The 25,872-nt window shown below is 49.4% G+C and overlaps 1 protein-coding gene across 2 annotated transcripts in view; it reads left to right on the top strand.

Moving 5' to 3' along the window:
- Positions 1-25,872, top strand: part of SCAPER (S-phase cyclin A associated protein in the ER) — a 3,157,511-nt gene that overhangs the window by 2,165,128 nt on the left and 966,511 nt on the right. For both annotated transcript variants that reach the window (XM_086959426.1, XM_086959427.1), the window contains exon 24: positions 21,372-21,487. In XM_086959426.1, coding sequence (XP_086815552.1) covers positions 21,372-21,487 — 116 coding nt within the window. The remainder of the gene's footprint in view (positions 1-21,371; positions 21,488-25,872) is intronic.

Genomic DNA, 25,872 nt, shown 5'->3' with positions numbered 1-25,872 from the left:
TTGGGGGCAAGATAGCTAAAAGATCAGGCTTCCATCCTCGATCTTTGAATTCTTGGCACCTTGACCAAATGACCCCCTACAAATCTTAGATTACGTACAGGTATGTAAGGAGTTGTCATAGATCGTATGTAGCTCGGGCCCCATATTCCACAAAAGTCTGTAGCAGTAGCACATGGCCTTGTAGGTAATGCTCTTCTCCGCTGGCAGCCAGTGAAGAGTTGACAGAGCTTTAAAGGTAGATGCTCTTCTCAGGAGAGTAAGGAACAAACGCGCAGCAGCGTTTTGGATGCGCTGAAGTTTAATTAAACTTGCTTTAGAAGCTCCCAGATAAAGTATATATCCATAGTCTATTTGAGATGTAACCAGGGCATGAACAATCGTTTTACTGTCCACTAGAGGTAGTAGGTCTAGGAGTGTCCTTAGGACTTTGAGAGTCCCTAAGCACCTGCTAGCTACCTTACTAATTTGGCTCTCTAACAAGAGTTTAGGATCACCCCAAGATATCATTACTTCAGTTTTATTGCCATTAGTTTTAGGCAATTATTATACAGCCAGGAGGCTCGCTCCTCTAGACATAAAGAGAATTGCCTTGTAGCCACCTCCGTGTCCTGAGATAAGGTAACAATGACCTGAGTATCTTCCACATATGACACAATTGTATAAATTCCGTTTTTTCATGATTTCTGCAAGGGGGCCAATATAAAGATTGAATAGGGTAGGGCTCAGTATAGAGCCCTGTGGGACCCCTTACATGAGAGGAATACTCTCATATATGAGCCTTAGCTTTTTTGTGCAGTATTCAGCGCAGGGAAACACTGTTTTTGGGTAACCAGGCGCTTAATAAATAGTTTTAATAATAAAATAACAACAATAATATGTGGGTGCTGGGCAACTTGGAAGCTGATACAGTGTTGAAGGCTGCGCTTAGGTCCTTAAGACCAACACAGCTGTTTGACTTCATCAGCACACGCTCTCAAAGTTTCAGTTGTAAGAAGTAGGGCTGACTCCGTAGAGTAAGAGGCCCTAAGCCCGGTTGCGTGGGATGAAATAAGTCATTCGAGTTGATAGGAGTTGGTTATTCACCACTTTATCCGCAATTTTGGCAAAGAATGGTACCTGAGAAATAGGCTGTAAGTTTTCTAGTAGCAAAGGGTCAGCAGAAGGTTTTTTTCTGCAAAGTACTATTGCTTGCTTCAGTTTCTGTGGTATACAGCCTATGCAAAAGGATAGAGCTATTAGCTGTTGGACGTAGGAGCACATTTTTTCCATTCCTTGCATCAATATTTTAGGCGGAGCTGGATCAAGGGGGATCCCGACTTTGAGTGCACTTCACTGGGATCCTGTCAATTAGCACCCCAGTGCCTGTTCTCTTTCCTCTAAATTGGATGATAAGTATTTTGGACACCCCACAATTGGCATACGGGGGCACCACTATAAGTTCCCAGTGGATGGTACTGAGGTACCCAGGGCATTCGAACCCCATGGACTGCAGCATATATCTGAAAGAAATACTTTAGTTATAGATTCCTTACCTTAGTATTACCCCCACGCGTCAGACTGGATCGGGAAAGATTTTTCGTCAGCAGTACCTCTGCCGTGGTCGCCGGGATGACATCGCTGCAGCTACTTAGAAGCCGCCCTTACGTGCTGACATCAGTTCTTTCTTTTTCTGCGGCTGCCAGCGCAGATCAAAGAAGAGCGACATCTCAGTCATTTTTTGACTATGTTTTTCTCAACTTCTTGTATCAAGTCTTCGACTCCAAGCAGGTGTACGAGGGATGCCTGGGTTCAAGGCCTGCAGTTACTGTAACCGGCGGATGTCCGTCACAGATCTGCACCGCGTGTGCCTCTTTTGCCTGAAGCGCGAGCACAACCCAAGTTGTGCTCAGACTGTTGGTTGTTGACGCCGAAGGATTTGCGGGAGCGGTCCTGAGCACCGACAGTCGGCTACGCGGCGTTCGAGGTCACAGTCGAGAGGGAGGTCGAGGTACCGGTCATGGAGCCATCGACATTCCTACAAGTCATCGAAGTCTTCGCATTCGGGGTCGGGTAAGTCGAAGCATAAGAAGAAGTTGAAAAAGCATTGTCACTCTTCGACTTCCCTTCGTCAGTCGGCCGACCCAATGAGGCCCGCTGGTGGTGCGCTCCACACGCGGAGCAAGATGGGTTGACTCCAAGCTGCCCTCCCTTTCCGGGACCTGTAGCGGTCCCCACCCAGGTTCGTACGTTCTACGAGGCAATGCATGCCATCTTTGGGCAGACCGATTCCTCCGGCGGTTGGGAGGTCTGGGTCTTTCCCGCCACCGGTTCCTGCCCCTGTGCCTCAGGCTCCCCCTTGGTTCCAGGCCTGGATCCGCATCGGCGCCGGTTGACCTTATTATACCTCCACCGATGCCTCTTCTTCCAGCACCACTACCGCGTTCGGCACCGGTCCGCTCCCCGGCCGGCATCGACCTCGTTCTCCCTCCCAACGTGGACACGGAGCCGGAACAGCATCGGCTGGCGGCGATGCATACTTTTGTCCCTGTGTTAAATCCTCGCCATTTTCAGCCCGTTTGGCAGCCAGAGGAGGGTGTGGAAGACTGGGAGGGGTCAGGTGACCATTTAAGTGACCAGCTTCATACTGAGCAGATCTGGAGTGAGGACCTGGGAATGCCAGTGGTCTTGACACTTCACCTGACTTTGGCATGTTGTCTCCTCCTACTGTAGCTACGGAGGAGGGAGCGTCATACCCTGTGATGTTGCGTAGGGTGGCTGAGGCTCTCAACCTCGAGCTTCCTATGGTGGCGATCAGGACTAACATCCTGACTGAGGTGCTTCAACTGGCGGCGAGCTCTTCGGAGCTCCTGTTACCATTTAATGAGGCCCTCACAGACGTTCTTTTGGGCACGTGGTCTAGGTCCAACACGGGGGGCTCCAGTGGACAGGATGATTGCCTGACGCCACCGCATGGCTCCGGGCGACCCCACTTCCCTCTCCCAACACCCCACCACGGAGAGCTTGGTGGTCCAAGCCTCCACCTCCAAAAGCGCCTTCGTTACCACACCACCGGAAAGGGACTGCGGTCCAAAAACACTGCATGTCTCTTGGACCGTTATTCCCACTCTGTGTGGGATACAGTGGTGCAAGTGCTGCCTCAGTGTCCTTAGGAAGCCCGGACAGTGCTCTCCCAGGCTGTCGCCGCCGGGAGAGATGCAAGGTTTACAAAACGTGGGTTGGACACCGCCGACTCTCTGGGTAGGACCATTTCAACATCGGTAGGGCTACGCCTGGGTGAGGTCCACTTTCTTTTCGGGGATGTCCAGAACACCTTGATGGACATGCCCTTTGATGGCCGTCACCTTTTTGGAGACAAGGCAGACAACTCCCTTGAGCACAAAAAGGACTCGTGGGCTACGGCCAAGTCCTGGGGCCTCTCCACCCGTCCGTCGCAGTCTGCTTTTCGCCCCCTTTGTGGCTACGGAAGGGGTGCCCCACCCAGGGCCACAGGCCGCAGCAAGTTACCCAGCCTTCGCGTGGCCGTGGAAATAACCGGCAAGGTTCCAGGGGCTAGCGGGCGGGCTAGTCCATCAACGCCCCCTCTGCTGCAGCCTCCAAACCCTCCTGCTCCGACCTTTCAGGCCTATCAAAGGCCAGTGGGTGGCAGGATTCGCCATTACCTCCTCCACTGGCGCACCATCCCTTCGGACAGGTGGGTTTTGCAAATAGTTTGAAGGGGCTACTCCCTCCCCTTCGAGACGACTCCACCAGCCATGCCACCGCGATACCACCGCATGTCGGAGGATCATCTGGCCCTTCTCCAGCAGGAAGTTATGGCTCTCTTGGCCAAGGGAGCCATCAAGCGCGTTCCTGTCCCAGAAGTAGGTTGTGTTTGTAACTCCCATTACATTTTTTGTTTCGCAAGAAGGACAAGGGCCTGCGTCCTATCTTGGACCCCAGGGACATCAATCGCTTCCTCTGGAAGGAGAAGTTCTAGATGTTGACCTTTGTTCAGGTCTTAACTGCTCTCGACCTGCAAGACTGGATGGTAGTGTTGGACTTGTAGGATGCTTAATTTCACATACCCATCCTGCCAGCAAACCGGCGTTACCTGCAGTTCACTGTAGGCCAGGAGCATATTCAGTTTACCAAGCTCCCCTCTGGCCTTACCAGCGTCCCTTGGGTGTTCACGAAAGTGATGGCGGTGGTCACAGCTCATCTGCGCAGATCAGGGGTGTCAGTCTTCCCCTATCTCGACGACTGGTTGTTGAAGGTGGGCTTGCCCCAGGCAGTCGTCTCCCACCTCCTGACTACGGCCTACCTCCTGCATATGCTGGGGTTTTGCATCAATGTGCCGAAGTCTCACCTGATTCCTTCCCAGAATCACCTCTTCATCTGAGCAGTTCTGGACACAACGCAGTTTCGGGTCTATCCTCCCGAACAGCGATTCCGGGATGTTCGGGCTATGATTCCGATCTTTCAGCCTCTGTCCCGGTTTTCGGTCAGAATGACTCTGAGGCTGCTGGGCCTCATGGGCCGCCTGTATCCTGCTGGTCGATTATGCCAGGTGGCTAATGCACGTTCTGCAGTGGGACCTGAAGTTCTAGTGGGCATAGCACCAGGGGAATCTGTCCGATTGCGTTCAGATCTCGGAGGGCACTGTCCGACAACTGCAGAGGTGGCTTACGAACCAGGATTGGGTCAAAGGCAAATCCCTCTCCCTTCCCCAACCAGACCACACTGTGGTGACGGATGCCTTTCTTCTGGGATGGGGGGGCCACATGGGAGAGGTAGAGATCAGAGGCCTCTGGTCTCCGGCCGAGTCTGGGCTTCACATCAATCTTCTGGAGCTCCGGGCGATTCGTCTTGCACTGAAGACATTCCTTCTCTCTGTTGGGGGAAGAGTAGTTAGTGCAGGTGTTCACGGACACCACCGCCATGTGGTATTGCAACAAACAGGGCTGGGTGGGGTCGTGAACCCTATGTCAGGAGGCTCTCCGCCTCTGGACATGGCTGGAACATCAAGGTATTTCCTAGGTGGTTCAACACCTGGCAGGTTCTCTGAGCACCAGGGCAGACAAACTCAGCTGCAGGTGCATGATGGATCATGAATAGCGTCTTCACTCGGAGGTGGTGCAAGGTCTCTTTCGACAGTGGGGAGAGCCTTGGTTAGATCTATTCGCCACCGAAGAGAACGCGCAATGTCAGCAATTCTGCACGTTGAAATTTCCAAGGTGGCACTCGCTCGGCGACGCTTTTCATCACAAGTGGAGTTGCGGTCTGTTGTACGCCTTTCCGCCTATACCACTTCTGCCCAGAGTGCTGAAGAAGATACGGCGCAACCGGGCCCAAGTCATTCTTATGGCTCTGGATTGGGCACGAAGAGTCTGGTATCCCGAGCTGCTCAGCAAAGCGATCGATCCTCCAATCAGACTGCCTCTTCAGGAGGATCTCCTGTCGCAGCAGCAGGGGACGATCCTCCGCCTGAACCTGTCTAGTCTCCACCTCCTTGCGTGAAGTTTGAGCGGCGGCAGTTGATGTCTTTCGACCTTCCTCCTGAAGTTTGAGATGTAATCTTGGCTGCCAGGCGTCCCTCAACTAAGACGGTGTAAGCCTGAAGGTGGAACAAATTTGTGGCATGGTGCACAGCAAAGGCTGTGGATCCCCTTTCTGCCCCTCTCAGGAATACTCTTGTTCCTTCTCTCTTTGGCCCAGCAGGGCTCTGCTCTGGACACTATAAAGGGTTACCTTTCTGCCATCTGTGCCTACCTTCGGCTGCCAGACCATCTTTCTCTTTTCAAGTCCCCGGTAGTTAACCGTTTTTTGAAAGGCTTAACACATTTTTTTCCGCCAATTCCATTTGTTATGCCTCAGTGGGACTTGAATCATCTGCTAACTTATTTAATGTGCTCTCTTTGAGCCGCTTCATAACTGTCTATTACGTCTCTTAACTCTTAAGACTGCTTTCCTGGTAGCCATCACTTCCGCTTGAAGGGTGAGTGAGCATCAGGCTCTCTCTTCAAAACCTCCTTTCTTGTCTGTTCATCCGGACAAGGTTGTTCTTCGGATCCGTCCTTCCTTTCTAAGGTGTTCACTGCCTTCCACATCGGGCGGACCATTACTTTGCCCACCTTCTTTCCTCCTCCGCATCCTTCAAAGGAAGAAGAGAGGCTCCACCGTCCGGACCCAAAACGTGCGCTCTCCTATCTGGACCACACAAAACAGTTCCGGGTGGATGATCAGCTTTTTGTTGGCTACTTGGGTGCAAAGAAGGGTTGGGCCGTACACAAACTCACCATTTCTCGATGGGTCGTGTTGTGCTTGTTACTATCTGGCTAAAAAGGAGCCTCCAGTCGGTCTACGCGCTCACTCCACCAAGGCGACAGCAGCCACTACAGCCTTAGGAAGAGGAGTGCCTCTGAATGACATCTGTCAGGCGGCAACGTGGGCATCGCTGCATACGTTCACCAAACCCTACTGCCTGGACAGCCAAGTTTGGAGAGATGGCTTCTTTGGTCGTTCTGGTCTCCAGAACTTTCTGGTGTGATTTTGGTTTGCAGACCCACCACTGGGGTTGGTATTGATGGGGTATCTATTCTAAAGTAAGGAATCTATAACTAACGTGTTTCTTTAAGATGGACAAGTTACTTGTCTTCGGTATGGGTATATCTGTAAGAAACATTAGTTAGTTATAGATTCCTTACCGCCCCACCCATCCTCCCCGTTCTGCAAACTGATTTCTAGGGTTAAGGATATCCTTTCAGGGACCTAGTCTTGTGCACCAGTGGTCAGTGTCTTGCATGGCTCTGCGTTTCTGGTGCGGAAAGTCGTTTACCGAACTGACGTCCGCGCCAGAAGGCGGCATCTAAGTAGCTGCCGCGACGGCATCCACGACGCCAACGACGAACAAGGAGCCAACCGACGCGCAGAGGTACTGCTGACGAAAAATCTTTCCGGATCCAGTCTGACGCCTGGGGGTAAGTCTAAGGTAAGGAATATTTAACTAACTAATGTTTCTTACAGATATATTGTTACCAAAGGTAAGAAACTTGTGCAGTATGCCACCCATGGGAGTCCTTGTAAACTGTGTCTGCAGAGCTGCCATCACAGTCTGGGTAAAATGGTGGATGCACCTTTCAATTTAGATCTAAGGTTTTCCCTATAACCCAGTTACTGCACTTTATACTTGTAAGTCACCCCTATTGTAGGCACTTCAGACCAAGAGCAGGGTGCATGGTTCTAAGTGTGTGGGTACCCCTACAAACCCCGGACTCCATTTTCTGGGCTTTCTAAGTGGAGGGCAGCCATTTTAACACCATCGATGCTAGTGTTATTTTCCTCCTGTGCTGATCTTTGATAATTCCCATTGTTCATGACAAGCTCAGCTCGTCATGAGTGTATGGAGGTGTACATCATGACGAGCTGAGCTCGTCATGAGCGTCGAAGGAGTTAAGGTATGTAGGGGACACTGGCAAGTCGATATGTCCAGCTACATAATGGCTAACCCAAACCTGGTCACGTTTAGAATCAAACATGTTGGAATCATGCAACTACACCAAGTTGGATACCATGTACTGGGGGGCTCCTTAGAGGACCGCCCAATAACTCCCTGTCTAGCCTTGTAGGGTCTACCTGCCATCTCGTGCTGCTGACTGTCTCAGACACTGTTCTTCCCCTCCCCCCTGCTGATGGGCCTAACTCGGACAGGAGACGCTGAACAAAGGATTACCTGCGAAGGAGTGGTGTGACTACCTCTCCTTAAGAATTTGGTAGGCAGGGGTCGCTTCCGAGCGCCACCAGACTGCATTGAAGGGCACAATTGGTGCCCTCCTTTCATAAACCAATTTTGCCCATTTCAGAAACCCTTTGTTCCCACTCTGGCGTGACCCAACACAAAGGATAGGCAAGTGTAAACCCCCTCCATCGCGCTCCTCCCTGGTGGTAACTCGATTCTGTCATGTTGAATCTTGGCCTCTGGTAGCATCTGACGGGCTAGGCCAGCTGAGTAACGACCCTGTTCTCTCCTGATAGGTGGGTCACCTCAGCTGATGTCCGTCCCCTTTTTAGTGTGCTTAAGGGCTCCCCTGAGGCTTGGTCCTAAGATTAGTTCGAACCACATCTTCAAGAAATGACTGCCTGTCTTCTTAGGATTGTCTAAAGACTCTTCTGCTGGTGAACACTGGAACTTTGCTGCTTCTTCGAGTGAGGACCAAAAACAAAACTGATTTTGTTGGGAGGACTCCTGCTGCAACTCTCTCTCCACGCTCCTCAAGTTTCTTCAACTCTGTGGCGAGCATCCTCCGAGTCAGCAAGGACTCTGCATGCATCCAAGCAAGACAGAATCTCCCTTGGAGTGAAGGAGTTGCTTCCCTGCATCCGCAGGCACCTCGATGTAGAAGACCGGTATGCTGATCCTGCTGACACAGAAATCTTCCGGCTCTGGAACACAGGGGGTTGTTTTTGGCTATCTAGAGGCCTGACAAATCACCCTGCAACTTGGGAGACTGTAATCACTCTCCAGCTGATTTAAAATGCATCCATGTGCATTGTGTCAAGGCTTGTTGACTCTCTTCACGGAAAATCTACAAGCTCCAAAAATCCCCAGCATTGCCATGCTTCAAGAACAGCAGCCTGCCTGCATCCTCCCCACTATTGGCCTCCATCTTCTGAGAGTTGCGACTCCCTGTGCTTCCTGCCAGACAGTCCGTGATGTACACAACAAAGGTTTTGGATCCTACAACTGACCAGCCTGGACCTCAACAATTGCAAAACAGAACAAAGTGGCTAGCCAGGATAGTTTAAAAGGAAATTCAGACCCACACAGCCCATGTATGCTGCGTGACCCAACAATTTGTTTAACAAAACATTTATTTTCATTTATAATCAAGCTTCAAGAATTCATACAAACATGTCTTCAAAGGTAAAACCTGTCAAAACAGTCAAGTCAAAAACATGCAATTGTGTGTACAATAAATTCAGGTGTACAACCATTTATAATGAATACTCAAAATTACTTGACACCAAAATAAGACTTAGTACACAGTACGTACATTCCAAATCAATTGAGATCATAAAACATTACACAAAACATAAAGGAAGAAACCAGTCCTTTAACTAAAATACCAGTGAACTTCACTGCACAACGAGCAAAAGGGTTGCAGGAGTGGAGGTAGACTGTGAATCAAGAGATGATGTCTGTGAGGAGTTGCGGAGGTGTCAAAGCACAGGGCGCGGACGTGAAGCATCTGAAAGAATTGAATCCATCTATTGCACCGGCTACACGCGGCTGAGTAATACCTGCCACATCCCCCGGACCCGTCCTAGGTGCAGCCGTCTTACATGTCAAACGGCGTGCAGTTGATCAAAGAATGTGAGCCAAGCCACGACCTGACTGCGTACCGCCTCGCGGGCGCCCTGTGCTTTGACACCTCCGCAACTCCTCACAGACATCATCTCTTGATTCACAGTCTACCTCCACTCCTGCAACCCTTTTGCTCGTTGTGCAGTGAAGTTCATACCCAGTCCCTGTCCTGAGGAGAACCTACAATTCTTATGGTTCCAAACACGTTGACCCCCAGCCTGTGACAAGAAAGAAGGGTGCAGCTAGGGATCAATTAATTCCACTGTTGTGGGCCCTTGTTTGCAATCTTATAAAACACTCCACCACTGGTTCTGTGAGATAGGCAAGCAGTCTTATTCCACCTTTAGTTCCGCCTGTCCACTGGTATTTTAGTTAAAGGACTGGTTTCTCCCTTTATGTTTTGTGTAATGTTTTATGATCGCAATTGATTTGGAATGTACGTACTGTGTACTAAGTCTTATTTTGGTGTCATGTAATTTTGAGTATTCATTATAAATGTTTGTACACCTGTATTTATTGTGCACACAATTGTATGTTTTTGACTTGACTGTTTTGACAGGTTTTTCCTTTGAAGACATGTTTGTATGAATTCTTGAAGCTTGATTATAAATGAAAATAAATGTTTTGTTAAACAAATTGTTGGGTCACGCAGCATACATGGGCTGTGTGGGTCTGAATTTCCCTTCAAACTATCCTGGCTAGCCACTTTGTTCTGTTTTGCAGACAGTCCATGAGGCAGCTCCAACAACTGTTGCTGAGGGCCGGCCCTGACTCAACCTTGCTGGGTTGTTCCCACAGACCTTGCTGGTAAGCATCTTTTCCTTCGACCCTACTGCTGCAGTTACCAAGGCTTGTAGGTGGTCCTGCCAGCCACCGACCTCTCTGCATCTTTTGTGGGACAGCTTGAGGACAGCTCCTGTGCTCCTGTATTGTCTCTTGGGCTTCACAACTGCTTCATCAACACTGTCTTTCTACAACAAGAGCCTCCGACAAGTGGTGGACACCTCTGGGTGGTTTGGACTCTGTCCCTTCTGCTTTCAAAAACTCCTCATCCAAAATCCATGTTTGGGTTCCACCGTCCTGGTCCTCGAGTCACTGTAGCTGCAGGACTTCCAAGACTCTCCATTGGCTCCTATGGACGATTCTGAAACCACTTCGCACCTATTAACCCTGGATCCCTGGTGTAGGTATCCAGGTACCATTTATATCCCCAGGTGTTGTGGAAAATGTGTAATATTCTATTTGGCATAAGCTGCAGCCATTTTGGCTGTGGTTTCCATTTAGGTTTCTTTCGTAATTCTTTTTTCCTTTCACTCTGCTTATGCTATCTATTTTAGTTGACTACCTGACTCAGCTAAAAGCAATGTACGTGCTGTGAGTTGTAGCTGCCGGTACATCTGTTAACTGTCAATCATCTATTGCTGCCATAAGCATTTCTGTTCCCCCTACCACTTTGCTGACCATGTAGTTTTATCTGCCCTTGTTTGCTGATAACTATTCCTAAAACGTGTTCTCCCTATTTCTGTTCACATGCTTACACTGCACAAAACCTGTATTAAAGACCTGTGTTCTGTGACTTCAGTGTACTACCTCCTCCAGCACTTGAGAGTGCTGTGTGGACTTGGTCCCACTCATGAGTGATTAATACAATTATTTATTCCTACTCGAATACTTATCTCTACTTTGTTAGTTTTTGAACCTGTGGACAAAAGGGTTACCCTGTACCGGTGTACCCCTAAAAAGTATATTTCCACAGTTGAAACCCGTTGTGGTGCCCCATTGGAGACGCGGTCGTCCAAAGGAGTGGTCTTGATGGAGGATTGGAATTTTGCTGAGGAAACCCACTGCTCGAGGAGACCTTTGTCTTTGCAGGCCGACGCAACTTTTCCGGTTTTCCCGATTTGACCCTACAGGTGGTGGCCGGTCTCAACTGGAGTTTTCTTTGGCGCACTTTTGTAGTGACCATTAGGTCGACCAGAGATCAGCAGGTGGGATTTGGAGTCTTCTCTATGAAAAGGTCGCTAAAGCGGCACTCTAGATTTGTTATACCTGGGCTTTTTGTTTGAATCTGTTATACACTCTTTGCAAAGATTGAAGGCAGGTAATGAGGAGATTTTTCTCCTTTTGAAATATTTTGGAGTAGTAATAATTCACACATAATTTTGAAGCATGCCTTTTCTCAGCACACTCCGTAGGTAGTGATGCTGCTCTGGTGGTACCAAAACAAAGTTTAGAAAAAAGTCAGCCGGCTGCCCCAGAGGGGACACCTAATAGAGACATGTATGTCAAATATGGTATTTCTTCCATAATGTACGGTCCACTGTAGAACAAATACGCAAAAAAAATTCTGATCTACAACGGCCAGTGAATGGGTCATTTGATTTGAAAAAAGGTTCAATATGTAGATCACAAGTTTTTTTTTTAAAGAAAAAGTAGACAGGATATGGTTGATTGTGTGCATATGTGGGAGAAAGAAGTACGAGAGAGAGAGTGAAGAAAGCAGAAGCTATAGCAGAAAAAGAACAATGAAAAACGATACATCACAAATAAAAAAATTAAAGAAAAGAAGGAAAAAATAGAAAACGAAGATAGGGAACGTCGATTAGAGGTAAATGGCAAGTTTCCTATTAGGCGCCCTATTTGTCCCATACTTAATAAACCTCAGGATGACTGCATCCTATTAGAACGCCACCCACCCCGTATACATTCCCATTCCAAGAGCCCCTAAGGATGAGTCTTCTGACGAGTAGCATTCTCTTCAGAGGATGAAGTTAAAGATAAGCAAGGCAGGCGGCAGACTCGCTCTACTTTGACTAGAGCAGAAAAAGATACATTGAAAACCACTTCTACGGAGGAGGCTCGTCAATCTCAACCGGATAGCTCATTGTAACTATGGTTCAACAGTGGAACAGTGTGGAGCAATTTTATTTTGTAGAAAAATTCGCTTGAGAGGTAATGTTTGATTCTAGGCAAATTTCTCAGGAACTAGAGCCAGCTGATACAAATACTGATTAGAAATGATTAACAGAGGGGACTTTTCCTTTTTCAAACCTATCTGCTATGATTAGACTAGTGGTTAAAATACAAGACGCAACATTACATTTGCGAATGGAGCAAGAACTAGCTAGAAAAAATAAAGTTGTAGAAATAGTTCAGTCTCAGGCAATGGAAGCAGATGCTTTGGTGGATGCGAACAAATCCAGTAGTAGTGAAATTAATATGAAACCTATGCCTGAAGCTGCACCCCTGTATGTTCCTCTTAAGGGTGCAGGAACAAATGATGATAAAACTTCAAATGATGCAAAGGGATATTTTATATATAATTGGGTTTATACTCCTTGGAGTAGAGTTGATGTGATGGCTCTTAAAGCTGCTTTGGCCGTCCCCAGGAAAAATCCTGCTGCCTTCTTTGAGGAGATGGAAGGAGCCATTAGGTCCTGCACTATGACCTTGCCAGATACTGATATGTTCTTTGGGCTTATTTTGCCTCCTGATATGTGAAGAATAATACATAAAATAGATGACAATGTAGCATATGGTGATACCTGGGAACATTTAGAAGAAATAGATGCGGAAAGGCAGCCTGCGCAGACACCTCAGAAGGAGGAGATATTAGATCTTCCTAAAGCTATTGTGAATAAGAAAATAGATTGGACTACGTTAGCATCCTGTAAACAGAAAAAGGATGGGTTGGTTTCTGATTTCTTTTCACGATTTGAAGAGACATTCCATGATTTTAGTGGTCAGTCATTGCCGATGATACGGGTAGGCATTTGTTTGTTTGATAAATTTGTCGCTAATATATTACCGGAAATAGCTAGTTGCTGAAAGGCCAGCGAGAGTTCTTGGACAACGGCTTCCCCAGTTTCTATTTTGACTAGGGCCCAATATTATGAGTGACAGGAACAGGAAGCGAAAGGCAGGGAGGATAAGAAGGTTAAAAGAATTAATAGACAAACGTTATTTTGGCTAAAGTATATGGTCCACCATTTGGGGAGGTGGAAGAGGCAGACGTGCAATGTATACACCTGGTTTGCCCCCTCTCCCTTGAGTAAATTTGTCTCCTGATCAGTGTGCTTATTGTAAAGAGACTGGGCATTGGCGTTCTGAGTGTCCTCTTTTGCAAAGTCAGCAGTACCAACGGAGAAGGGATAGTGTGAAAAGACGCCCAGGGAATTTAGGATACTGGGGAGGTACAGGAGCTCACCCCAGATTTGAAGCAGTTGAACGAGGACCAAATTACTCTAATACTTTTGATAGATGAAATCAATATCAAATGTTTGATTATTCTGATGAGGTCCTTGCAGATTCTGATTACGCATAGGGAGGCCTAGAATGGGGCAAGGAACCGGTTGAGGTGCCAGTAGATCAAATGGGTCCTTGTGTTGACGCAAATGACTTGGGATCTACTGATTGGTTTCTGGTTGATGTAGGGGCTACCTGTAGTGCTCGGTCTAAAAAACTGGTTCAGAGGGCTACCCTGTCTGGCACAATGATAACGTCCATAGGATTAGATGGGACACCTACACCTAGCCCACTTTCACAGCCACTTGAATTCAGACTTGATAGATTTACTGCAGCATGTCCATTTTTGCTTTCCCCTACCACACCGGACAACATTGTGGGTATCAATATGCTTAAATATTTTCGTGCCACAATACGTTGTTCTCCGGAAGGTGTGCATGTTATTTTGAATGACAATTATCCAATAGTTGAGAGGTCTTGTCTTATCAATGAGGATATCGCTCTGGCATCCTTACCCAGTATTTTGTGGGTTAACACAGATACTGATGTGGATCAAATGGTTATTCCACCTGTGCATATTCAAGTAAAGGAGGGTGTTTCATTGCCTTGCCTGCCCCAATACAAAATATCCAGAGAAGGTGCAGAAGCATTGGCACTCATTGTTCACGATAGGATTAAAGTGGGGGTAGTGGAAGAGGTCCCTTATAACAATTGCAATAGCCCTATTCTTACTATTTTGAAAAAAAGACATTGACGCCAAAATGTACGGATTCATTCTTGATTTGCGAGAAGTTAATAAAATTGTAGTGCTCCAATATCCAGAAACAATTTTGTAGACAGCAGGTTACCTATTTAGGTCACCTCCTGTCTAAGGAGGGACGTGCACCTACACCAGACCGCATTCAGACTATTTTAGATACTCCTGTGCCCCGTACCACGAAGGATGTTTGTGCATCGATTGACTTTACATTTTTTTTTTGTAGGCAGTGGATCCCCAGTTTTTTACACATTATTAAACCTTTGTTGGCCCTTTTGACTAATGAAACACAAATGCCTTTCCCATGTCCTACTGAATGTCAGAATGTCTTCCAACAGTCACTCCAAGCTCTTTGTTCTGTACCTGTATTAGGAACTCTAGACTACACTCACTAACAAGAGCATGTGAGCTTAGTACAGACTTACTTGTCAATATTTTTTACTGACAGCCAGTACGCATTTGGGGTGGCACATAATTTTGGTCGCTTATGGACAGAAAGGGGTTTCCGCACCTCACATGGGATAGTGCATGGAGAATTAGTGCATACGCTTCTTAATACCCTAACCTATCCTAAGAAAGTAGAAAATGTTAAATGTAGTGCACACAAGAAAGTGACTGATAAAATAGAAGCATGTAAATGCATTTGCAGATCACACAGCCCGTGAGACCGCAATGCAGCAAAGTGCCACCTCCATGTATGTGGTGAAGTCACAAGCTGAATGTTGGCATGATGCCTGGTACAATTGTAATTGTAATTGTAATTGTAATGGGCTTTCTAAAGCGCATGGCTGGCCGTGAGCGTCCCAGCACTAACAGATGATCTAGATGGATCAGGCGAGTGCGGAAAAGATGGTTACGGTAACAGCCAAGTCTTTAAAAGCTTTCGGAATGGCAGAAGATTGTGTTGGGCACGGAGGTCAAGCGGGAGGGCGTTCCACAACTTGGACGCGTGATAGGAAAAACGCCGGCCTCCGAGCGTGCTTTCTTGATCCTGGGTATTTGGGTTGGATGGGCATTAGAGGATCGGAGAGTTCTAGACGTGGTATGCAGGACAACAAGGTCCTTAAGGATCGGCGGGGCTTTTCCATGAAGGATTTTGTGGGTTAGGCACAGGGCCTTGAACTGCACCCTTTGCTCCACGGGCAGCCAATGTAATGCTCTAATCGCTGGTTTAGCTGAACAGCGGTTCTTGGTGTCAGTAAGAATTCGGGCAGCAGCGTTTTGCACAACCTGTAGCCTGGCTGTAACTTTCTTTGGTGCGCCGAGATATAGGGCATTTCCGTAGTCCAGTCTGGACAGGATAAGGCCCTGTAAGAGGAGCTTTCTTGACTGGAAAGGGAGCAGGGGGAGGATCTTGCGGGTAGTGCGTAGCAGACCAAAGCAGGTTCCTACCGTTTTCCTTGCCTGGGTTTTTAGGGTGAGGTTATGATCAAGCCAAATCCCCAAGCTTTTGATGTCCGCTTTGGGGGTTGGGGCAGGGCCCATGCACGGGGGCCACAAAGACTCCGTGCAAAAATGGGACTGGCTGCCCATCACCATTATCTCCGTTTTGTCGCCGTTGAGTTTTAGCTGGGATGAGTTTATCCAGCTGACTATGTCCACCAGGCAGGAGTACAGGTCGATGGTGAGATTATCTTGCCAGCTGAGGGAGACAACCAGCTGGGTGTCATCCGCGTAGGTCAGGAGTTTGATACCGTACGGGTTGACAATTTTTTCCAGGGGCGCCATATACACATTGAAGAGCGTCGGGCTCAATGACGAGCCCTGAGGCACTCCGCAACGTATAGGGGTCTCCCTGGAAATGAAGTTGCCTTCCGCCACCTGGAAAGAGCGGTTGTGGAGATAGGATTTTAGCCAAGACAGGGCCGGCCCTGAGATACCAAGGTCTCTGAGCCGCTGAGCCAGGATGATGTGGTTGACGGTGTTGAATGCCGCGCTGAGGTCTAGAAGGATCACTGCCACTGATACTCCTGCATCAATGATCTTCCTAGCCTCTTCGACAACCGCTACCATCGCTGTTTCCGTGCCCTGGCCCGGGCGGAAGCCTGTCTGTGACGGTTTTAACAATTCATTGGTTTCCAGGTAGTTTGATAGCTGACCGTTGATGAACTTTTCAGCCATCTTGCTAATGCAAGGAACGAAGGAGATCAGCCTGAAGTTAGCCTGATTGCTGGGGTCAAGGTTGGGTTTGATTAAGGCTTTGACTACCGCCTTCTTCCAGCTCGGAGGAACCGTTCCGCTTTCTATAGAGGTGTTTATCAGGTTCACCATTGGTGCAAGAATGGTAGGAGCGACCTGTTTTAGATGTCTGACTGGTGCTGGATCATGCAGGGACCCGGTTTTGAGGGATTGAAGGATGGGCCCTAGGGTTTCCTCACTGATGGGAGAGAACATATCCAATTCTGTTTTCAGGTTCTGGAACTGCAACGAGTGGAGAAGTGGGGGGTCCGCAGGGGGAAGAGGGGGGAGATGTTGGAGGATGTTTTGTATTTTTTGGTCAAAAAACGTGGCTAACTCAATACAGTGATTGTCCGAGAGATTATAAGTGCAAGTTGGTTCTGGGGTTTTTAAAAGTTTTTTTCACGATTTGGAAAGTTTCTCTGGACGAGCAGGATGCCTTGCTAATTTTTTCATTAAAGAAGGCTGTTTGAGCATTTTTGAGGGCTTTTTTGAAGTTGAGAATAGCCCGTTTATAGTCACTTTTGCTGTTGAGATCGAAGTCTTTCCTCCATACTCTTTCCGCTCTCTTGCAGTTTTTCTTTAGGAGGCGGACCTCGTGTGTAAACCACGGGGAGGTGGCTTTTTTCCTAGGTTTCAGATATGGTTTTTTGGGAAGAACGGTATCAAGGCAGTTTTCAATCCAGGACGTGAACTCTGCGTCTGCTGAATAAGGGTTAGTTTAAAGATGTGGCCAGGTATGCTCTAGTGCTTGTTTCCATTTGTCGAGGTCAAGTTTGGCCCATGGACGGGAGAGTCTGCCCGGTGCTTGGATGGAAGGAGGAGTGGTCTGAATCCGCCAGCTGAAAGGGATAAGCAGGTGGTCGTTCCAGGGCACTGGGATCTGTGTTCCCACCATGAGGTTGGGGAAATTGCAAAAAATGGGATCAAGCAAGTGCCCAAGATTGTGCGTGGGAAGATAGTTTTGTAAGTGGAGTTGGTGAGCTGCCAGGTCTAGGATCAGTTATATGGCAGTATCATCTTTACTATTGTCGAAGTGGACATTGAGGTCCCCTAAAATTAGGAAATTGGGCCGGGTGCTGGCAATGGCCAAGGAGCATTCCAAAAGTGAGTTATGGAACTGCCCCATGGCTCCTGGTGGACGGTAGATGAGAACTCCTGAAAGGGAGTTACCGGGGGAAATTTGGATAGTGAAATGCGTATTTTCACATTCCGTCAGAGGGCTGTCAAAAAATCTGCATGGAAAAGACTCTTTAAAGATGACGGCTATTCCTCCTCCCCTACCCTTTGGACGGTTCAAGTGTTGTATAAGGAAGCCGTAGGGCAGTGCCTGTACAATATCGGCGTCTGAGTCTGGAGCGAGCCATGTTTCTGTAAGAAACAGGATCTCCAGATGATGTGGACATGCAACAATCTGCCTCTGCTGAAGAACTAGACCAATAGTCTAAGAAGGGAACACTGAATTATGAGGGCTGTTGGAGAAATAAAGATATGACCAAATGGAAGTTACCCTAAGCCTACTTATATTCCTTGATTCAAGTGGCACATGGGCCGGCACATGTTGGTGCATCCTCAATAGCAAAACAACGTATGCAAGTTTGGGATCATCCTGATATTGCCCGAACTGCTAAAAAGATAATCCACTCTTGTCTGGTCTGTCTCCAATATAATCCTAAAAAGTGAACGCAAACAGGAGAGTTTATGACACCAACTGCACCTTTTGAGGTTGTGCAAATGGACAACGGACCTCATTTCATTGGGTAAGTTGTAGAATATGTCATGAAAGGGTTGGGGATTAAACATAAATTTCATGCCGCTTTTTTCCTAGTAAAACACACAAGATGATGGACTGAATGTTGCACAATGGCAAAACATTCATGCCCAGTCACAGATTTGGGTTTAATCCATCGTTATTTTGCTCACCAAGTCACCCCAGTTCAGACATGGACATATGCAAATCAGTCTTGACCCTGTGCCTCATGTGAACAGTCCAGCCCGATCTGCCAAGCCATGTCTTCCCTGGACCGGAATCAAGCATCCTAGGACCGGTTTCTGGCTATCAGCCGTCTTCAGCCAGGATAGCTTGACTGCATTGGCTTAGTGAGCACGGGACCCACGTCTGGGCATACCCTTCCCACATAGGGTGAACAGCAAAACACACAAGATGATGGACGGAATGTTGCACAATGGCAAAACATTCACCCCCAGTCACAGATCTGGGTTTAATCCATCGTTATTTTGCTCACCAAGCCACCCCAGTTCAGACATGGCCATATGCAAATCAGTCTTGACCCTGTCCCTCATGGGAACAGTCCAGCCCGAGCTGCCAAGCCATGTCTTCCCTTGACCAGAATCAAGCGTCCTAGGACCGGTTTCTGGCTATCAGCCGTCTTCAGCCAGGATAGCTTGACTCCAGTGGCTTAGTGAGCACGGGACCCACGTCTGGGCATACCCTTCCCACATAGGGTGAACAGCAAAACACACAAGATGATGGACGGAATGTTGCACAATGGAAAAACATTCTCCCCAGTCACAGATCTGGGTTTAATCCATCACTATTTTGCTCACCAAGCCACCTCAGTTCAGACATGGCCGTATGCAAATCAGTCTTGACCCTGTGCCTCATGGGAACAGTCCAGCCCGAACTGCCAAGCCATGTCATCCCTGGACCCGAATCAAGCATCCTAGGACCGGTTTCTGGCTATCAGCCGTCTTCAGCAAGGATAGCTTGACTCCAGTGGCTTAGTGAGCACGGGACCCACGTCTGGGCATACCCTTCTCACATAGGGTGAACAGCAAATGACACAAGATTATCCTGAAACCGGTCCTAGGATGCATGCTTCCGGTTCAGGGAAGACAAGGCTTTGCAGTTCAGGCTGGCCTGTTCCCATGAGGCACAGGTTCAAGACTGATTTGCATATGGCCATGTCTGAACTGGGGTGGCTTGGTGAGCAAAATAACAATGGATTAAACACAGATCTGTGACTGGAGGTGATTGTTTTGCCATTGTGCAACATTCTGTCCATCATCTTGTATGTTTCGCTGTTCACCCTATGTGGGAAGGGTATGCCCAGACGTGGGTCCCGTGCTCACTAAGCCAGTGAAGTCAAGCTATCCTGGCTGAAGACGGCTGATAGCCAGAAACCGGTCCTAGGATGATTGATTCCGGTCCAGGGAAGACATGGCTTGGCAGTTCAGGCTGGACTGTTCCCATGAGGCACAGGGTCAAGACTGATTTGCATATGGCCATGTCTGAGCTAGGGTGGCTTGGTGAGCAAAATAACAATGGATTAAACCGAGATCTGTGACTGGGGGTGAATGTTTTGCCATTGTGCAACATTCCGTCCATCACCTTGTGTGCTTTGCTTTTCACCCAGTCAGCAGGCGTGGTGGAGTGTTACAACTCCACCCTGAAATTCAAATTGGCTACAAATACAGGCTTCCACGTCTTTGAAATGGCCTGATGCCCTGCCCCTAGCACTACTTTCTATCAGATCAATACCACATACGCAACCTGGCCTTACGCCATGTGAGGCTTTGTTTGTCAGGCCTATGAATATTTGGGGAATCCCTAAGCCTCGTCCTATACATAATGTACCCCATGTGTTGATGAGTGACTATTTGTCCCAGTTAACTGACAGCTTGTCTTCTATTTATCAGCAAGTGCAGGAAGTTCTTCCAGACCGGTCGCAGGGTGAAGGACACGATCCGTGGCCTGGGGAATCCAAGCCACATGCCCTCTTAAGCCCAGCTGCATTGACAGATCACCACAACATTCTGATTAATCTGATTACTCCTACTTTGCTGACCATGTAGTTTTTATCTGGCCTTGTTTGCTGATAACTATTCCTAAAACGTGTTCTCCCTATTTCTGTTCACGTGCTTACACTGCACAAAAACTGTATAAAAGACCTGTGTTCTGTGACTTCAGAAAAATTTACCACTTGAGAGTGCTATGTGGACGTGGTCTCAGTCATGAGTGATTAATAAAATTGTTATTTATTCCTACACCAGTGCTGTTCTACTTTTTTGGTTTTTGAACCTGTGGACAAATGGGTGACCCTGCACCAGTGTACCCCTAAAAAGGTATATTTCCACAGTGGGGTGGCTCGCCAACCTCCCTTGGTCTAATTGTTGTCATCTGGGTCCTTTGGTAAGGGCCCTGAAACAAGAAAATACTAACCGTGACTTACCCTATGGATGTTTGAACCAGTGTTACCACTCTGTACCTGGGTGCCTTGGGGTCCCAAGCTACTCACCTCTGGTGGTCCTCGGCTTCCGCTGGGCTTCCCCATCCTTTGGTAACAATCTAATTTTAGTTCCTACTTCATATACCACTTTCTTAGTATATGGTTTAGTGCCCCGGTAGGGCTTCGTGATTTTTTTTTTATGCTACTTACCTGTTTTTGAAGTGTTTCTGATGTGTATTTGATATCTTTGTGTAGGAGATATACCAAGTTAGTTATTAGTGTAGTGTAAATAAATACTGCAGTATTTTTATAAGCACTGGTGTGGTTCTTGTGTGAAAGCTTGCTGACTGAATATGTGCTGATTGCATCCGCTTTACACCCTCCTCAATAAGTCTTAGCTGCTCTCCACGGTTACCCCTTGAAATCTTAGGCTATCAGGGACCTAAACACTATCACTAAGGGTTGCGTTGACTCAGTGCCCAATGCCTCACCCTGGTGGACATTATATGCTGAGCCACCCTCCTACAATGGGCCAGCTTAGGGGACAGATATGTTATTTTATCGGCCTTGTTCAATCACTATATCATAGACCTGCTTGAATCTATGGAAGGATACTGCTATCTGCCTAGTCTTCTCAATGTGCCCTTTTCTCTCTTCTCAGCATGTGGCTGATCAGATTGCCTTCCGAGCAGCTGGAGGACTCTCTGCACTCGAGCACATTCTGCAGGCTGCGAGTTCGATACCAAACACTGGTGCAGCATCCCGCATTCCTCTTAAGTAAGTCATGGTGCTATATGCACACTTTTTAATCATTTAATGAAGTCTTCCATTACTGAAAATGTTTGGTATAAATGAATTTGCCCAACTTATTGGATGCAAGATCCTAAACTGTCACTAAGTACATGTTTCTCCTTTTGTAAAATAGCTTTATGCACACACACCTTTCATGGTTGTTTCTCCACAAGCATCCGACATATAACTTGCGATTGTGAAACTTGACATTTCTTTCACTTTCCAAGTGAGATAGATAACTGGGTGCAGAGACTGGGTGCAGAGCCATGAGTGCCTAGGAAGAAAACGTAAATAAAATGGGAATACTGTACCAACAGTTAGGAAGAATTACCAATCAACAATTGCATAAAATAAAAGGGGGCCAGATGTGTGAATGTTTTTAGCGGTCGCAAACGGGAAATCAAGCTAATCTGAAAGAAACAGGTTAGTATTAGATTCCTTACCTTAGAAAATACCCAGGAGTCAGACTGGATCCGGAAACTTTTGCGTAGCTGTGCCCTTGCGCGTCGGTGTGGCTTCGCGTCCGTCGTCGGCGTCGTTGGCGCTGGGCTGACGTTGCCGGAGTACTTAGACGCCGCCCTCGCGCGCTGACGTCAGTTCTTCTTTTTTCCGCGCCAACAAGCGCCGATCCGGAAAAAGTTGTCCCTGTAGTCAATTTTTGACTAACTTTTTTGATCCTTTTTGATCGCCTTTCGAAGTCTCTCGACTCCGACGGTGCCGGTAGGGATGCCCGGGTTCAAACCCTTCGCCGATTGTTGCCGAATGATGTCGGTAACCAACCCCCATCGCCGGTGCTTTCACTGTCTGGGCCCCGACCACGACAACAAGTCCTGTTCTGAGTGCCGGGCCCTGACGTCCAAAGCTAGACGAGAGCGGTCCCGCAAGCGACTCGAGCTCCGGCAGTGATCCCCGCACCGCTCGAGGTCGCGGTCCGGAAGGAGGTCGAGGGACCGGTCGCGGGGCCGGAGTCACCACAGTTCTGGGAGTCGTCATCAGTCTTCGGGCTCGAAGTCCTCAGGTAAGAGGCACAAGAAGTCAAAGAGGCGACATCGCCCTTTTGACTCCCCGCGAAGCGGCCGGGGGTTCGGGCGGCTCCGACTGAGCCGCAGGCGTCGCGGTCTGCTCCATACCCGCCGGTCCCTGGGCAGAACACGACGCCGGAGGAGATCAACGCCTTCCTCATGGCCATGAGGTCGGTCACTCCTCCTCCGTGGCGCCTTCGGGCAAAGCGACCCCGACTGGGACCCCAAGCGGGCCGGGTGCTTCGGCCCCGGCGCCGTCTGGTGCTTTGGCCCCGGCGGCGTCGGCGACTTCGGTCCCGACGCCGCAGGGCCCTGCCAGATCCGGGTCCGGGTCGACCGCGCCGGCCCCAAAAGTGTCACCCCCGGCGCCGTCACAGGACGACGTCGTTCCTGGTCCTACCCTCAATTCGGGTCCGGCGTGGAAGCAGCGCCGTTTGGCGCCGCTTGGAGATTTCTATTTCTATGACCCGGCCCCATCCTTTGAACCTGAGTACCAGGTGATGGGTGGCGAGGAGGATTGGGAGGGGTCCGAGGACCCTCTGGCACGTGAGTGCCAGTATTCTCAGGACTGGACAGGTGAGCTTGGGGAGGCCAGTGGTCTGGACACTTCACCCGACACTGGTTTTGTCCCCTCCTACCGTCCCTATGGAGGAGGGGGCTGCCTATAGTATGGTTCTGACGCGGGCTGCCAAGTCCTTGGGCCTTGAGCTCAACGTCGTGGCCGTGAGGACTAACCTGCTCACTGAGGTCCTTACACCGCAGGCAAGCTCGTCTGAGCCTCTGCTGCCTTTTAATGAGGCCTTGTCATACGTTCTTCTGGGCACTTTGTCCAAGCCCGCTACAGGTCCGCCTGTAGATAGGAACGTGGCCAGGCGCCGGCTCCGGGCGACCCTTGCTTCCTGTCCACCCAGCCCACCCCCGAGAGGCTGGTCAGCCAGGCCTCTAACTCCCAGACCGCATTCCAGACGGCTCCCCCTGATCTGGAATCCAAGAGGTATGAGCAATACGGGAAGAAGGTATTCTCCTCCCTGAGTTTGGGGTTGCGGTCAGTCAACACTGCGTACCTCTGGGGCCTTTACACCCTCTCTCTGTGGGACACGGTCGCGGACGTGCTGCCACAATGTCCGGAGGGGGCCCAGACTAAACTCGCCCAAGCCCTTGCGGAGGGTCGTGATGCGGCACGGTATTCCATCTGGTGTGGGCTGGATACCACGGACTCACTGGGCAGAGCGATGGCAACGACGGTTTCGATTCGTTGCCACACCTGGTTGAGGTCCGCCAACTTTTCGGCTGATGTCCAAAACGCCCTTATGGACATGCCGTTTGATGGCCGTCGCCTCTTTGGCGACAAGGCAGACCATGCGCTTGAGCGCTTTAAGGACTCCAGGGCTACGGACAAGTCTTTGGGCCTCACGGCCTGCGCCAGAAAACGGCTGCCTTTTGCTCCTTTCGTGGCCAAGGAAGGGTCGCCCCCACACGTCCTGCCAGCCACAGGCTGCAGACTATCATCTTGCGCGGTGGCGGGCGTGGAAACTAACGTGGCGACGGTCGGGGACAACGGCGAGGCTAGTCCACATCTACCCCTGCAGCATCCACCTCAAAACCCTCCTAGTCCGAGCTTTCAGGCCCATGTGACACCAGTAGGGGGCAGGGTTCGCCATCACCACCTCCACTGGCGCACTGTCACATCGGACAGGTGTGTGCTGCAAATCGTCCGAAGGGGCTACTCCCTCCCCTTCGAGGCGACCCCTCCAGCCATGCCACCGCAGTACCACCGCGTGTCGGGGGATCACTTGAAACTTCTACAAGAGGAAGTTACGGTCCTCTTGACCAAGGGGGCCATCAAGCGCGTTCCTGGGCCAGAAGTAGGGTGTGGTTGTTACTCACACTACTTTCTGGTACCCAAGAAGGGCAAAGGGGGCCTACGCCCTATCTTGGACCTGCGGAACGTCAAGGGCTTCCTCCGGAAGGAGAAGTTCAAGATGCTGACACTGGCTCAGATCTTAGCTGCCCTGGACCCGGGAGACTGGATGGTAGCGTTGGACTTGCAGGACGCTTTTTATCATATCCCCGTCCTGCTGACCCACCGGCGTTAACTGCTGTTCTCGGTAGGCCACGAGCACTTTCAGTTTGTCGTGCTCCCCTTTGGCCTTGCCAGCGCCCCACTGGGTTGTATGTCATGACAACGCGTGGTATTACCACGCGTGCCATTACAACGCGGGGATTACAACGAAGGTCGTTATAATGACTTTCGCTGTAGGGCGCTGGATAGTGGAATAGTTTAATTTTCTATTCCAACTCCAGCCCACGTTGACAGTAGGGAAGGTGTTGGATAGAAAATTAAACTATTTCCTATCCAGCAGCGCCCTCCAGCGAAAGTTGTTGTAACGACTTTCGTTGTAATCCCTGCATTGTAATGGTAGTGCGGGTTAATCCCCGCGTTGTCATGGCAGTTCCCCCCCACGGGTGTTCACGAAAGGGATGGCGGTGGTCGCAGCTCATCTGCGCAGGTTAGGGGTTTCTGTCTTCCCCTACCTCGACGACTGGTTGTTCGGTCAGCGGCAGATTCCTCTCCCTACCCCAACCGGAGCACGCAGTTGTGACGGACGCGTCCCTCCAGGGCTGGGGGGCCACATGGGAGAGGCAGAGATCAGAGGCCTCTGGTCTCCGGCGGAGTCCCGGCTCCACATCAACCGTCTGGAGCTGCGGGCGATCCGGCTTGCACTGAAGGCATTCCTCCCCTCTGTCTGGGGGAGTGTAGTGCAGCTGTTCACGGACAACACCACCGCCATGTGGTACTCCAACAAACAGGGCGGGTGGGGTCGTGGACCCTATGCCAAGAGGCTCTGCGCCTCTGGCAGTCGCTGGAACATCAGGGCGTGACCCTAGTGGTTCAACACCTGGCAGGTTCCCTGAACACCAGGGCGGACTAACTCAGCCGTCGGTGCATGATGGATCACGAATGGCATCTGAACTCGGACGTGGCCGGGAGAGCCTTGGTTAGATGTATTCGCCACAGAAGAGAATGCGCAATGTCATCAGTTCTGCGCGTTGGAATTTCCAAGGCGGCACTCGATCGGAGACGCTTTTCGTTGCGAGTGGAGCTGCGGTCTGTTGTACGCCTTTCCGCCTATACTACTTCTGCCCAGAGTGCTGAAGAAGATCAGACGCGACCGGGCCCAAGTTCTCCTTGTGGCTCCGGACTGGGCACGAAGATACTGGTATTCCGAGCTACTCAGCATGTCTGTTGATCCCCCGATTCGTCTGCCTCTTCAGGAGGACCTTCTGTCGCAGCAGCAGGGGACAGTTCTCCACCCGAACCTGTCCAGTCTCCACCTCCATGCTTGG

The sequence above is a fragment of the Lissotriton vulgaris genome, chromosome 2_2 (assembly GCF_964263255.1).
Source record: "Lissotriton vulgaris chromosome 2_2, aLisVul1.2, whole genome shotgun sequence".
NCBI lineage: Eukaryota > Metazoa > Chordata > Amphibia > Caudata > Salamandridae > Lissotriton > Lissotriton vulgaris.
Note: the sequence above shows the minus strand (reverse complement) of the source record. Positions and strands in the feature narration are given on the sequence as shown.